The 12494-nt window shown below is 51.5% G+C and overlaps 5 protein-coding genes; 1 reads left to right on the top strand and 4 right to left on the bottom strand.

Moving 5' to 3' along the window:
* The window catches only part of CHC_T00005098001 (hypothetical protein), a 2654-nt gene extending 1509 nt beyond the window's left edge, over positions 1–1145 (bottom strand). Inside the window, exon 1 of the mRNA XM_005716895.1 lies at positions 1–1145. This exon is cut by the window's left edge and continues 1249 nt beyond it. Within this exon, the coding sequence (XP_005716952.1) occupies positions 1–1145 (1145 nt within the window).
* Positions 1146–2590: 1445 nt separating this feature from the next.
* Positions 2591–2845, bottom strand: CHC_T00005097001 (hypothetical protein). The gene has a single exon (XM_005716894.1). The coding sequence runs from the start codon at positions 2843–2845 to the stop codon at positions 2591–2593; it is 255 nt and encodes an 84-aa protein (XP_005716951.1).
* A 175-nt stretch (positions 2846–3020) lies between these two features.
* CHC_T00005096001 (hypothetical protein) lies at positions 3021–4078 on the top strand. XM_005716893.1 is given in 2 exon segments: positions 3021–3899; positions 3900–4078. 1 exon segment carries the CDS (start codon positions 3021–3023, stop codon positions 3897–3899), a length of 879 nt encoding a protein of 292 aa, XP_005716950.1. The 3' UTR covers positions 3900–4078.
* Positions 4079–4110: 32 nt separating this feature from the next.
* CHC_T00005095001 (hypothetical protein) lies at positions 4111–4476 on the bottom strand. The gene has a single exon (XM_005716892.1). It carries the CDS (start codon positions 4474–4476, stop codon positions 4111–4113), a length of 366 nt encoding a protein of 121 aa, XP_005716949.1.
* Positions 4477–4496: 20 nt separating this feature from the next.
* On the bottom strand, positions 4497–5380 carry CHC_T00005094001 (hypothetical protein). Its single transcript, XM_005716891.1, has 4 exons — positions 5186–5380; positions 4948–5088; positions 4660–4833; positions 4497–4574 (listed from the first exon to the last, which is right to left on the bottom strand). Exons 1-4 carry the CDS (start codon positions 5378–5380, stop codon positions 4497–4499), a joined length of 588 nt encoding a protein of 195 aa, XP_005716948.1.
* Positions 5381–12494: the final 7114 nt, after the last annotated feature.

The raw sequence follows: 12494 nt of genomic DNA, 5'->3' as shown, positions 1-12494 counted from the left end.
ATGCTCGGATTGTAGGCCACCGCCCTCAGCTTGTCTAGAGTATGAGCAGTCATCCGTGAAAGGCTCCGATAGTTGGGTAGCAGAATGCCTGTCTTAGAAGTGACGATCTCCTTTTGTCCTCCGACGTCTGTTGTCATTACTAACAGTCCCGCGGCCATGGCTTCGTAGACAACGAGGGCTATTCCTTCGTTCACCGATGGAAGCAAAAAGACATCCGATAAGGCGTAGTAATCCCTCAATTGCAGCAACCCTTGAGCCGGAGGTGCCACGATAACTCGCGGTGCTTTCTCTTGAATTCTGGTGGACATATATGGTTGCAAGCGCGATTCCTCTTCACCACTACCGACAAACATAAACACAAACCGGCCTTTCGTTTTTGGTTCTTTTGATACCTTTTCGATGACATCCGAGATTACATCCAAGCCTTTGTCAATAACAAAACGACCAGCGAAGAGCACGACTAGTTTGTCATCTGAAATGTCGTAGCGCTCACGCATAAGCGCACGAGCCTTCGTCCTCGCAGCACCATTGTGCAACTTCGCAGCATCAGTGCCTACGTAGCACGTTTGGACTTTCTCAGGGTTGGCATCCATGATGCTTTTGTCGATCCATTCCTTCATAGAATCGGCAACATTTTGCGATGCTGTAAGATGAAGGTCGAAGAACTTTGAATTATTTGCGCCATATCGCGGCAAGCCTCCACCTTCCCAGCTCATATGGATCATATGGTTATAGTCGACAATTGTAGTTTCCGGCGCAATATGCTTTAAGAATTTGCTATTCGCATAGGCCCACCTCGAGTTGGCCATGAGCAAATAATCCGGGCGCCTCGACTCGAGCAAGTGTCTGTATGTTCTGGCCGTTGCTTCATGTGGACCCAAGGAAAGCAAATCCCATGTATCGACGGATAGCGCCAGGGCCTTATGCAACCACTGATTCTCGAGAGCAAGCTCTCCAATGTCATCCTCCTTCCATGAGGGCATGGTGAGCACGAACGTAAGCGCCCAACCCTTCTTGTGAACGGCTTCCGCTATATCCAACATGCACTTCTCACTGCCGCCCATCTGCATCCAAGGTAAGATCAGGAAGATGCTCACAGGCACCTTTTCGTTCCGCTGCGGGAACGGTACCGGTCCCAACTCCATCTCTGGCGCTCCACGATTCCCCGAACCGTAGAGCTTATCGTTGTAGACCTCATCCTCATCCTTCTGTGCAGCCCACTTGTGAAAGGCCAGGTCAGACCACATAAACGGAGGCATTAGATCTTTTGCGACATGGGCAAATGACAGACCGTCTTGCCTCTCGGCGAGACTAGTGTACAATGCCTCCTTGAGCACACGTGCGCGCGAAACAAGACTAATTAAGAAAGCGAGAGAATCACTGGGTGCCTCCCTGGGGAGAGAGGACGAATTAACCATCAACGGCAACGGGTGCAACGCACGGTCGGGGCTGGGCGTAATGCTCCGAACTTCAAAGTCTGAATCGGCTTCTTTCGCTCGCAGCAACGATGCAGACGAGTACGCGCGGGAGTGAATGGCAGGAATGTGCGGGCGCAAGACGAGCGAGAGCCATAGCTTCTCGACAGCTGTCGGTTCGAGAAGTGTGGCGGAGTCAAGAGCGAAAACAAAAGGAGATGGAGGTACGGAGGCCAAATGGGTAGTCAGACATAACGGAAGGTTCTCAGTGTTGCTGCAAAACATATGAGAGACGGAGGGGAAATACGGGCGGGCCTTTTTGAGAATGGAGGAGGAGAAGGAGCAGGAATGGATGATGGTGAGAGAAGAAAGCGGGAGAGTTTGCTCGGTGAGAGCGACGAGGGAAGGCTCAACATCATTCGCGCAGCACGGTTGTGTAGGATGGCAGACGAGAACGGCGTGGATGGTGTAGAGCACTGTTGAGGTGTCTGGATCGAGGGAATGGGGTTTCGGCTTGTAAGCGGAATAACGAGGAGCGAGAGTTAGAAGGCGATCGCGGGTTGGGAGAGGAGAGATCTGATGTTCAGGAGGCAGGGAATTGTTGGCATGGGGAAATTGGTGTGAATACGGGTGCACGGGGGGCGGGGCGGCAAGAATACAATTATGCGAGGGGAGGGAGAGGAAAGGGAGGGAGATGGGGATGAAAGTGAGGAGCGAGATGACAAGAATGAGCGGGAGGAAGAAGGGGCGAGAGAGTCGGAAGAAACGCTTTGTGTGTCGCTTGAGTGGGGAGCGAGTGGGGCGATGGAGGTTGGAGGTGGAGGAGGTGCGACTGAGGGCGTTGAGCGAAGAGAGGGAGGTAGAGGAGCGTGTGCGAAGCTGGGGGAGGCGGTGCGATGAGGAGGAGGCGGAGGTGGACGAAGAGGGCATGATGGCGCCGAGGCCGCAGGGCTGGATCAGGAGGAGCGAGGATGCGAAGCGGGTAGACGGTGGGGGAGAGGTGAAGGTGGGAAGGGAGCGGCAAGAAGTAGAGGTGTAAACCGTTCGTACCCAGGTAGTGTAGGGAATATGAAGATGTTTGGGGAACGAGTGTAATGAGGGCCAGTATCTGCAGACAGGGTGCTCAAAACTGCAGCAATGACGCAGCCGTTATGACGTTTGATCACCGTCATCTATCATCGATAAAGGCTTAAAGGAGCGTCCCCGCCAGGGCGCCTCTGGCGCACATAACCGACGGCGCCCAAGCCACGTGTACATCCACGAGGCGTGCCTTGTATCCGCAGCGCCGCTATTTCACTGTACCCACTGTAAACACATATCGCTGTACACCTGGCATCGCTGTTGAGATATGATCTCAGCAAGTACTGTACCGCTGCTGTACAGTAGAGTAGGGTTTCAGCAGATATTTCCATTTCCCACAAATTTCCCATCGTACCTCAGAGAATCTCCCCAATCCTCACTCACCCCCACCAGTCCACAGTACACGTCCCTATATTCATCCCGCCCCCCCATCCCGCCTCTCACCCGCCCTGCCCCTGTCCACTCCCCATCTGCATCCTCTGACAGCCCCCTCCTTTGGCCCCCCCCCCCACCCTCCCTGCCACGATGTCGACCCCCGCCTTCACCACTTCCTTCGCCGGCCTGAGCCTCGCGCTTCCCAATGCCTCCTCACACCGCACTCCGCGCTGTTCCATGGGTGATTCAATCGCCCCCAAGATTGTCGTCGTCAACACCGGCAACGAGCAAACCTCCCGTCTCACCTTGGAGTGGGCCGCCATCCCCCCCAAGACTGGCGACGCCACCAGCGTTCTGGCCAACACGGCCCTCAAAATCGCTCTCCGCTCTATCTCCAAAGTCGCGTCCTCTCCCGCTCCCGTCCAGCCTTGTCCCCCCTCTGTCACCCCGAAGAACTTCTACTTTCCGCCCGAGACCCGTAACATGGCCCCTGTCATTTCCATGACGGCCAACGAATCAATCTCCGTTGCTGTGGAATCCATCAACCCATCCGTCGCAAATGTGAAAGCTAACTCCCCGGACTCCGTCGCCTTCTGGAAGACCCCCACCTACAAGTACTCCGCCCCCGACGCTGACGAGCCCGTCAAACCAGAAGTGCTTAGCACAGAGCTGTACGAAGCCTATTTCCCCACCAAGATTCGTAACCTTGCCCCGAAAATCTCGATGAGACCTCCAGCCGGCGACTGGGACAAGACCGCATACTTGATACTTGACAAAGAGTTTGTCGCGCTTAACCCCGATCTCGCCCGTCAGCTTACTGTGAAACCAGACGATGAATCCGGACCAGCTCCTTCCGCCTCTGCCACTGTTGAAAAATTCTTCGGAGGTGAATTCATGTCCAAGGCTCCCCAAATTTCTATTGACCAGGATATACCAAAGGTAGAATTTTCCTTAGGTGATATTTCACCCTCCGCTGAGACCGTCTCGGCCGTGTTTGCTGAGGTCGGACGACCAGAGGGAGATCAGTGATCCATCTACTCCTTAAACTGAACAGTCTTTTTCCTCATTCAGGTCCCTTTTGGGCAGGTTATTCTCTTGGTGCCCCGCACTGCCGTGCTATGATAGCTATCATTTCTTGTTCACCTTTACCAATGCCCGATTGCTGCCCTGTCCAGACTAGGTATGCCATTACTAAATGCAATCCCAGTCTCAGCTATCTTGTGTATTCGCAACGTACTCATCACTTCTCCCCTTGCTTGAGGTGTTTTGCAAACGTCTGTGCGACCAGTATCGGGAACAGAAGAGTTGCTTCTGCCATCACCTTTGTCTTTTCCCCATTAATTCTTATTTTGCCCCACGACACAGCCTCATCCGGCGAAGCTCCAGAGTCAGACCCGTCATATTCCTGACCTGTATTCATGTAAACTGCATAGTCTGCTCCGTTTCGCATCAGGTTGGCGTTAGCAATATGGTGTTTGATAACCCCGCCACCCAAGATGATCATGCCAGTGCACGGTGCTCTTATCGCATGCTGGTTCATCCGCCGAATGTCCGACACGAGATCGACGATAAATCCAGGCTTCTTATATGAATGGAAGAATATCATATCACCAAGTGACCCATCAGTCAGCGCAGGGCAGAACACTGGAATTTTGTTTTTTGCAGCCCAATAATATATTGAGTCCTCGTTGTTAATCCTTTCTCCTAACAATTGAATTAGCGTTGATGGCGCAAATATCGTCCCTTTGCTCTTTTGAATTTCTAGTGCCTCGTCCAAAATAGGCATGACCCAGTCTTCAAACTTGCAATAGTTGTCGTTCGGAACCAACAGGTTTCCGATTCTGTTCAAGCCCTTTTTGCGAAGGATGTGTCCTTTCAAGTCGAAAGATCCGACCCCGGTTGGGCCAAGGCACTTAATAAAGTCTTCCTCTATGCCTCCCGCTGAAGAAACGAGGACATCAACCTGCCGAGTTCGAAGAAAATAACGCCAGAAAAGAGATAGAAAAATGTCAGCAACCTACTGGAAAAGAAATGGCAGCATCACGTCTATGTTTTGTTCGAGGTTAAGGCAGCGTACCATCTTGTATTTAACGAGAAACTTTATTGTTTCCCGCATCCCAGCAGATACCATGTTGGATGTGTACCCAAGGAATATCTTGCATTTTGCACCTGGGGAAACATCATTCTTGATTTGCTCTTCGGATGGTTTCCATTCCAGCTGTTATAAAACGGGAACATTGTCAGTTAAAACATTATGTCAACGGATAGGGATAGTGTATCTACGAATGCAAAACTGTCATCTCCGCACAACTCACCATGTGGTTCACGATATCGATTGCCTTCCCAAAATTTGTTGCCTGGAACCCCGTCGTAGCGTAGGAAGCGAAGAGAGCATCGTAGTCAACTTTTTCACCTTCAAAATCATATCCACGAACAAGGGCAGAGCCTGCTGGTAAAGATTCTGAGGCACCCAGCACGGCCGCCGCCGCGGATGACGGCACGTTTTCCATTCCGAAGTATGTGAGGTCTCCGTTTTGCCACCCTCGCAACGTTGTAGACTGATGAGGGACAAACCCACACTTTTACGACGAACATGTTAATAGCAGCTTTCGGATGCTATTGGCCCGATGGTCGTCGTCTATTTTTATGACATTTTCAAAAACTAGTATCCCATTAATTTAATCAAAGAGTGCTCCCTGCCGAAATGAAAATATTTATTTAGAGACGCCTCACTGTCCTTAGTTCTAAAAGCCCTCTTGACTACATATTTTAGGGTTTACGGTATCGATTGTGAGAATCACTTGGGACAAATGGCATTTATCCCAACTTATTATTCACATCCAAAATTTTATCTTTGAAATGGATTTACGGTAGGCTGATCTAGAAAGGCGGCGTGAGTATTTCCATTACGGCACGTTTTCATCACGGCCTCCCCTGTTCCTGATCCATGACACCAACATGCCTTTCCACCGGCTCCGCGATCACACACCTGCTCGAACTACGGAAAGAAGGCATGACTGGCTGCAGGCTGCCTCTACTATAGCGCGAAGGAGGCAGACCAGCGCCAACAGATCTATCTTGAGCATAGCCTTGGTACTGGCAGCTCAAGAATACGCTAAAGCGGATCACTGCTACATGACGTACATGCGCAGATGCAGAGAGATATCTCTATCAAATTTCAGTACAACATTGCAAATGATATCTGAAGATGCATGCCTTTCTCTCTTTCGCTTTCGTCACAGCGACTTGAGCCAAATCGCAGAAGCTATTGCATGGCCAGAAATGCAGGTCAGAACCATACGCAACGGATATTCAGTAACACGCTTCCTCGTTGCGTGCGTTGTGCTACGCCGAGTGTCATCACTAGCTCGCTGGAAAGACCTCGAGATGTTGTTTTCGAAGCATACGCCTCAGCTCTCAGACATTTCCTGAGAGGGAATCGAGGCTTTTGTCGGGCAGAGATCGCACAGTATACAGGGGAACATCGATGCCGAGTTTCTCACTGCGCATGCTGCATAATACGCTGCGGCAGTAGAGAATAAAGGCGAAGCGCTCTGCAACTGCTTAGGTTTCATAGACGGTACCAATATTTCGATCGCTCGGCCTTCGCAAGACGGACTCAAGCAGCGTGTGGCATGCAGCGGTCACAAACGGAACCACGCAATTAAATTCCAAGCAGTCACATCTCCTTGTGCGCTCGTCCTGCACCTCTTTGGACCTGTCGAGGGCAGACGCCACGACTGGACGCTGTATCTCATAAATGGTTTAGAGGAAAGCATGCCAGGTCTCCCCCATATAGACGGTGATCAGTACGTTGTTTACGGCGACTCAGGCTACAACCCACCCGTTTTCATGGCCGTGCCGTACCAGAGTTCGCACTTATCCCAATATCAAAGAATGTTTAACGAGGCAATGGCAAAGTCTCGAATTACTGTTGAGTGGTTTTTTAAAGAAGTCAAAGGTTACTGTACTATCTTGGACTTTAAAAGAAAAATGAGGGTCAACGAGGCATCCATCGGAACGCTTTATATAGCTGGTTGCTTACTAACAAACATGCGGAACTGTTTATACCCAAACCGAATTTCACAGTACTTTTCGTGTAGTCTACAATCCCTTCAAAGTTATCTTCACCATAATGACGCATGAGGTCCCGTAATCGGCTTCAAGACCGGCATACATCTGCCAAAAGATTCTGAAAGCCCATTAAAGCATTTAATCTGACCGTGTCCCGCGCATCATGTCCAGCATCATTTTGAACTTCTTCAAATCCACTTCGTTCTGCTCCTTTCGTTCCTCTTTTCGCTCGATTCTTTCCACTTCGCGATCCTTAACCTCTTGGGCGTACCGCATTTTTTCGAATTCGAAACGCTGGCGCTCTAGATCTATCCGACTCATATCGTTTTCTCGCAGTGCCTCACCAAACTCTGCTAAGCCGCTTTGATGGTGCCTTCCTGGTGCAATTGACATATCGCGACGCTTTTCGCTTTAATCTGACTGGAATCACTTGGAAGCTCCCGATCGCCGCCGCGTTTCAAAGACCGGCGCACAAGGTCGTCGCCTGTCTCTTTTTTCTTGCGCTCGGCGTCCCGTAGTACATCCTTTTCGGTTGTACGCTTATTATTGAGGTCTTCCCTGGCATCTCTCACACTACTTAGAAGCTCTTCTAGCTCTGTTACTTCCCCTCCTACACCCGACATTAGCCGATTCTTGCTGTCTCCCTTGTCGAAAGTGTCTTGTACTTTTTTGTACCTATCCTGTGTGCTCTTGTGCGTGACGGGAATAACCAGTGCGGGGTTTAGATTAGCATTTTGAGCAGGTTTTCTGAATCGCTGCTGAACTTCACCATAACGAGCAATATGCGCCTTCGCTGCAGCAACCTCGCGGGTGAGGATCAGGTCGTCGTTGGCGGAAACTTTCGGCTTTCTTCCGGCTTTGGTTGGCTCTACAGGCTTGGACGTAGCAACAGCTGAGTTTGGCCCATAAATGCTTCCGCAATCAGAAGGAGTAGACGGATTTCCTATGAGCGTTGCCACAGCGGGAGGTCCGTCGTCTTGAACGACCTGGGCCATATCTTTAGATGGGCAGGGAAGCCCACGAGAGATATGGGTTCTGGATCGGAGTTGATGTGAGTGCGACTGGCAGGCAGTCAGATTGAGCCCAGGTTGGGCACGCATAGGTTAGTTCGGCGCCAGTTCCTGAGTCCGGGTTTCTCACACGATTTCACGATGTGGTCACATTTCAGCAACTTTCATCACACCAAATTGTAGATTTCTTTAATTGGCCTGCAACGTGTATTACGTATTGCAGAAATCATTCGTGAAAGGCGCTACCGTAAACTCTCTATTGTCCCAGTATCGAACTACACCCGATCATAGAATTAATCTGGTCGTATCTCGAACTCGGATTCCTTTATAATGTGGACCAGATTAATTCTGGAAATCGCGCTTAGAGAAGTCGATTCAGTTTTGGATCACAAGGCCACATTGGGACGTTCTATCATTCTGTAATCAGCCAGAAAGACGTCTCATCGCCACTTCAAACCGCCGCCACGGTCTCAAGATAAGGTCAGTGCGCACTGCAGTCCGCACCGCTTGCTTTCCCCGACGTCATTGGATCATGCTACCGAAACGCGGTCCACAGCGGTCCATGTTATTTTTTGTTCCAGCATATAACAACCTGGATTCAAAATTAATCTGGACCAGGTTACTTCTCGTAGCAGAGCGAAAAACGTGGCCTTCAGATTTAATATGGACTATGCTAATTGCCGTGATCGGGTGTAGTTAGTGAGTGCATTCGAGAATAAATTACCGCAAGAACGCCAGAGCTCGCCCAATTTGACGGACATTCAAGAATTCTTCGTCCGCCAGTCTGCCATCGATAAGGCCAATCAGATGTACCTCTGGGGTCGCACATTTTTCGCGATTTCAAATTAACATTTTGCCCCCCAAACCGAATTTCGGTATTATTTCGAAAACGATGCACACACAAATCCCGCCATTTTGCAATACATGGATAGAGCATGCTCGCAAAATCATCTGCTATCGCGGCATACGCGCTTCGCAACGCAGCACTGGAGTGTTTGCAATCGCTTTTGCTGCTCCCTGTTTGCAATGAGCTACCTACCCAGGGCTGTGTATATCGCTCCCGCATTTGCTCAGGCGCAGCCTCTTCCACCGCGCGATGCTCGCACTGGACGCGGTGCAATACCGGCCTTTGATGTGGAGGGTGCGGTGTCGCCCGGCCCCGGAACCGGCCCATCATCCGCCGCCCACCATCCTACCCCTATTCAGCCCGCGGTTCGTATCTGCGCTCAACCGGCCTGTTCTATTCAGGACGGAATTGTCACCTACTAGGTGATAATTCCGTCCTGAATAGAATGAGTAGTACTCATGTAATCATGCATGCGTGAGATGCATGCTCCCGATGCATGCAGCTTGTGGACAAGTTCCGCGGGAGGATGGGGAGAATTCGGACAAACGCATTTGCGGTCCGTGTTGGATCGAAGACGAGCGCGAGGAGCGACAAGTTGAAAGGGAAGGTGCGAGACACAGGATTAGGGGAATTGTGGACGGGACAGGTGTCCTGGCGTCCCACTTAGGGGTTAAGACCGGGGGCACCTGCCCCGTTCCAGTAAACGGGAGGCAGACTCGCCTCCCTTCCCTTTACGGCTAATTGCTATCCCGTTCCGGTTTCCCTTTTAGTCTCAGGCTTCTAACCCGTGACCGGCCGTCCGGATCTAACACCACCTACCGGCTGCGCGTCACCGGCCCCGTGAGCCTTCCCTCTTTTCGAGTCCTTCCGTACGGTTTGCGTTCGCGCGTGGGTTACCCAGCAGCGCGCGCTCCCTTATCTCTAACCCCCCTCGTTTCCCAGTGGTCGGGACGAAGGTAGTTATACCACACTAGGCATGCCTCAAGTGGTAGGAAAAGGGAGGATGGAAAGCTCTGGGGAGAGGATCGGGAGGCAGAATAGTACTGGGAGACAGAAAACAACAGAACCAGGGAGAAAGAGACGGAGTCCAACACGCACAGGTCCTACGAGAACTTCTATCGTTGGCGAAAAGCCTGGACGTGGGCTCTTTGATACCGGAGAGGAGCATGAAGGAGGAGCCGTAGAGCTGGAGTCCGAGGAGTGTGTCATTCCCAGGTCAAAGAAGAGAAGAGGAAGGGTTGGCGCAGCAAACTACTCCAAAGCTGAAATAAGTGCTCTGCTGGATTTTGTCCATGAGGTCGAGCCCGTAGGCTCTTACCATTGGGGTGATGTGCATGGACGTATGCCTGCATGGGCGGCCGAAAACGACCACCATGCACGGGACATCGAATCCCTAAAGAATAAGTTCCATATGCTATCGAACACGAAGAAGAGCTCTGGTGATCCAGACTGCCCTCCCGAAGTGCGTCGGACGAAGTTTATTGCGAAGGAAAACCGGGACGCAGCCTTTGCGTGTACGCTCCGTGGGCTAGATGATGAAGAACCCCTGCAATCCACTCAGTCTGAAGACTCGCCTCAGTCTCCCTCCACTGTAGCTGCGGGCACCCCTGTCGCCAACAGGGCCACCGGAAGTCGAGGAAGCAAGCGCAAGTTCTCCGCTGCGGGAAGAAGGAATGATGAGAACCTTTCGAAAATTACCGAACCGCTAAAAGACATATCAAACAAGTTTGGGGCTTTACTGGACATTTTGAGGGACGATATGGATGGTGATGCTGGCAATCTTCGAGATAAAGTTGAGGAAGTGAAGACCACTGTAGCCAATACCAATAATCGGCTGTCTCGCATCGAGGGGCGGCTCCATAAGATCTACGATAAGAGCAATTGAAAAGGAGAACTTCTGTTACCAACCACTTTTATTTTGGATGTCTTCTTACGTACCATTTTTTATGAGCCCCTTTTCTCAGGAGCTTTAGAATGATGAAGAGGTGAAGAGGGCGTCGTCGGAATGAGTTTGATCAAAGGGAGCACGATCCATGCCAAGTGCAGCATCTTGATGGCGTCCTTAACCCTGCGCGCCATCGTGGGCCGATCTCACAAGGTGAAAAACTCAGACTCTGTGCGCCTGCGTATACAGTGCCCCTACCAGGAGTGTTCAGACACTGTCAACGCCCAACCAGACCGCAGGGCAAACAACGGGTTGTGGAAAGTGGGAAACATCAATCTCACTCACTCCTGCAACGCTATAAAGGGGAACCGTAAGCGCACGCCCCTAGCCCGACACGCTCTGACAGTGTTTGATAATCTACGCGAGGGGCATGCGAACGTCCCGGAGGCTGCACACTAGAATCATCTGGACACAAAGTGGACATCGACTGTTTTTCATCGTGCAACACTCCAAAGCCAGTATGTTGCAGCTGCTGCCCTTGCTTCTCAAGTAAACATTAACGTCGATTTGCAGATTCTTTTTATTGCCAAACAGATGAGGGCGAGGAGAGTTCCGAGTCAGGCAGGTTGGCTGAAGAAACGGCGGCAACAGGGGGTCGCAGCGCCTCAACGAACGTTGCGTCGCTTTTCTTGTGTGTGGGAGAACGGGTACCGACCAGTGTCGGTAAACGTAACGACCCGGAGGGAGATCCCGTAGGGGTAATCAGACGATACTGGAAAGGCAGGGGATAACTCAGCTTGTACACGGGGTGCCCGTACCGCCACGGGTGAAAGGTGGCGGCGGAATGGCAACGTGTATCGCCGTACGTATTACGTCCCGATAGGGTACAGTAGAGGTACTCCACTGTAGTGATCCAAAGTTGAAGTGGATCACTACTGTACCGCCCGGCCGCCGGAGGTCGACGTACTTAGGGGCCGAGGCAGTACGTCCCCAGAGTAAAGGGGGCAGCGACCCCCTTTGGCGAGAACTGAGGGAAAAGAGGCAGAAGCAGATCGTCTCGTGCGGGTTATTCTTGAGGCCCGGAAGCACACGCTCCCCAGTTTGGTGGTTCCACCGCCTGGTGGAAGCGTATGCCCATTGAGCCCTATCCCCTCCGGGGTCGCAATTCCACTCGCCCGTTTACCGGAGTCATAACCGCCGCCCTCGCACAGAGGTTGGTGGTGTTGTAATTTTACCGCTGCCGTGGACACCCCCTCTGCGACGGGGTAAAAACCGAACCGGAAGGATCCACATTATTACATTGTGGTCAAGTTTGAAAATAAAAGTGGTACGTAACAAAACTTCTCTTCATTGCTGTACAGTATGCGGAAATTGCCAGCTCCAAAATAGGGTCACCGGCGGCGCATGTCGACTGGGCTTCACGTCCAAGTTAATCTTCAGACACATCACGCAGCTCTACGCGTATGCCTGTGAAGCCAGTTTTCACAAGCCTTCTACCTTGTAAGGTGAATTCCAGAATGGTAGATGACCGGCTACGGGCACTTCTCCGCGGATTTCATGGCGCTGCAGTAGAAAGTTGGAAATCGAAGTCAGCCGCAGCCGCCAGGGCTGAGCTTTTACCAACGCCGTCCACAGCAGCGCTCTCTCGCGAGCTTGACTTCTTCAGGACTTCCTCCGAGAGACTGGAAGTCACGGACAATTTGGCCGTCGGACAAATTTGCCCTGGTGAACTGGATGGAGCTTTGAAAGCGCAATCCAGTTGACCATGGCGAAACAATGTCAAATCTGTCGCGCCCACGTCCGCTGAC

This window comes from Chondrus crispus, genomic scaffold (genome assembly GCF_000350225.1).
Source record: "Chondrus crispus Stackhouse genomic scaffold, scaffold_27, whole genome shotgun sequence".
NCBI classification, from domain to species: Eukaryota; Rhodophyta; class Florideophyceae; order Gigartinales; family Gigartinaceae; genus Chondrus; species Chondrus crispus.
Note: the sequence above shows the minus strand (reverse complement) of the source record. Positions and strands in the feature narration are given on the sequence as shown.

Bases quoted from the DNA above. Each gene is read 5' to 3' on its own strand.
- CHC_T00005096001 (XM_005716893.1), top strand. From the start codon at position 3,021: ATGTCGACCCCCGCCTTCACCACTTCCTTCGCCGGCCTGAGCCTCGCG.
- CHC_T00005095001 (XM_005716892.1), bottom strand. From the start codon at position 4,476: ATGATATTCTTCCATTCATATAAGAAGCCTGGATTTATCGTCGATCTC.
- CHC_T00005097001 (XM_005716894.1), bottom strand. From the start codon at position 2,845: ATGGGAAATTTGTGGGAAATGGAAATATCTGCTGAAACCCTACTCTAC.
- CHC_T00005094001 (XM_005716891.1), bottom strand. From the start codon at position 5,380: ATGGAAAACGTGCCGTCATCCGCGGCGGCGGCCGTGCTGGGTGCCTCA. The intron at 4,834-4,947 runs GTACGCTGCCTT...CGAACTCGGCAG, and splicing joins TTCTCGTTAAATACAAGATG to GTTGATGTCCTCGTTTCTTC. The intron at 4,575-4,659 runs GTCATGCCTATT...TTCAATTGTTAG, and splicing joins ATTGCAAGTTTGAAGACTGG to GAGAAAGGATTAACAACGAG.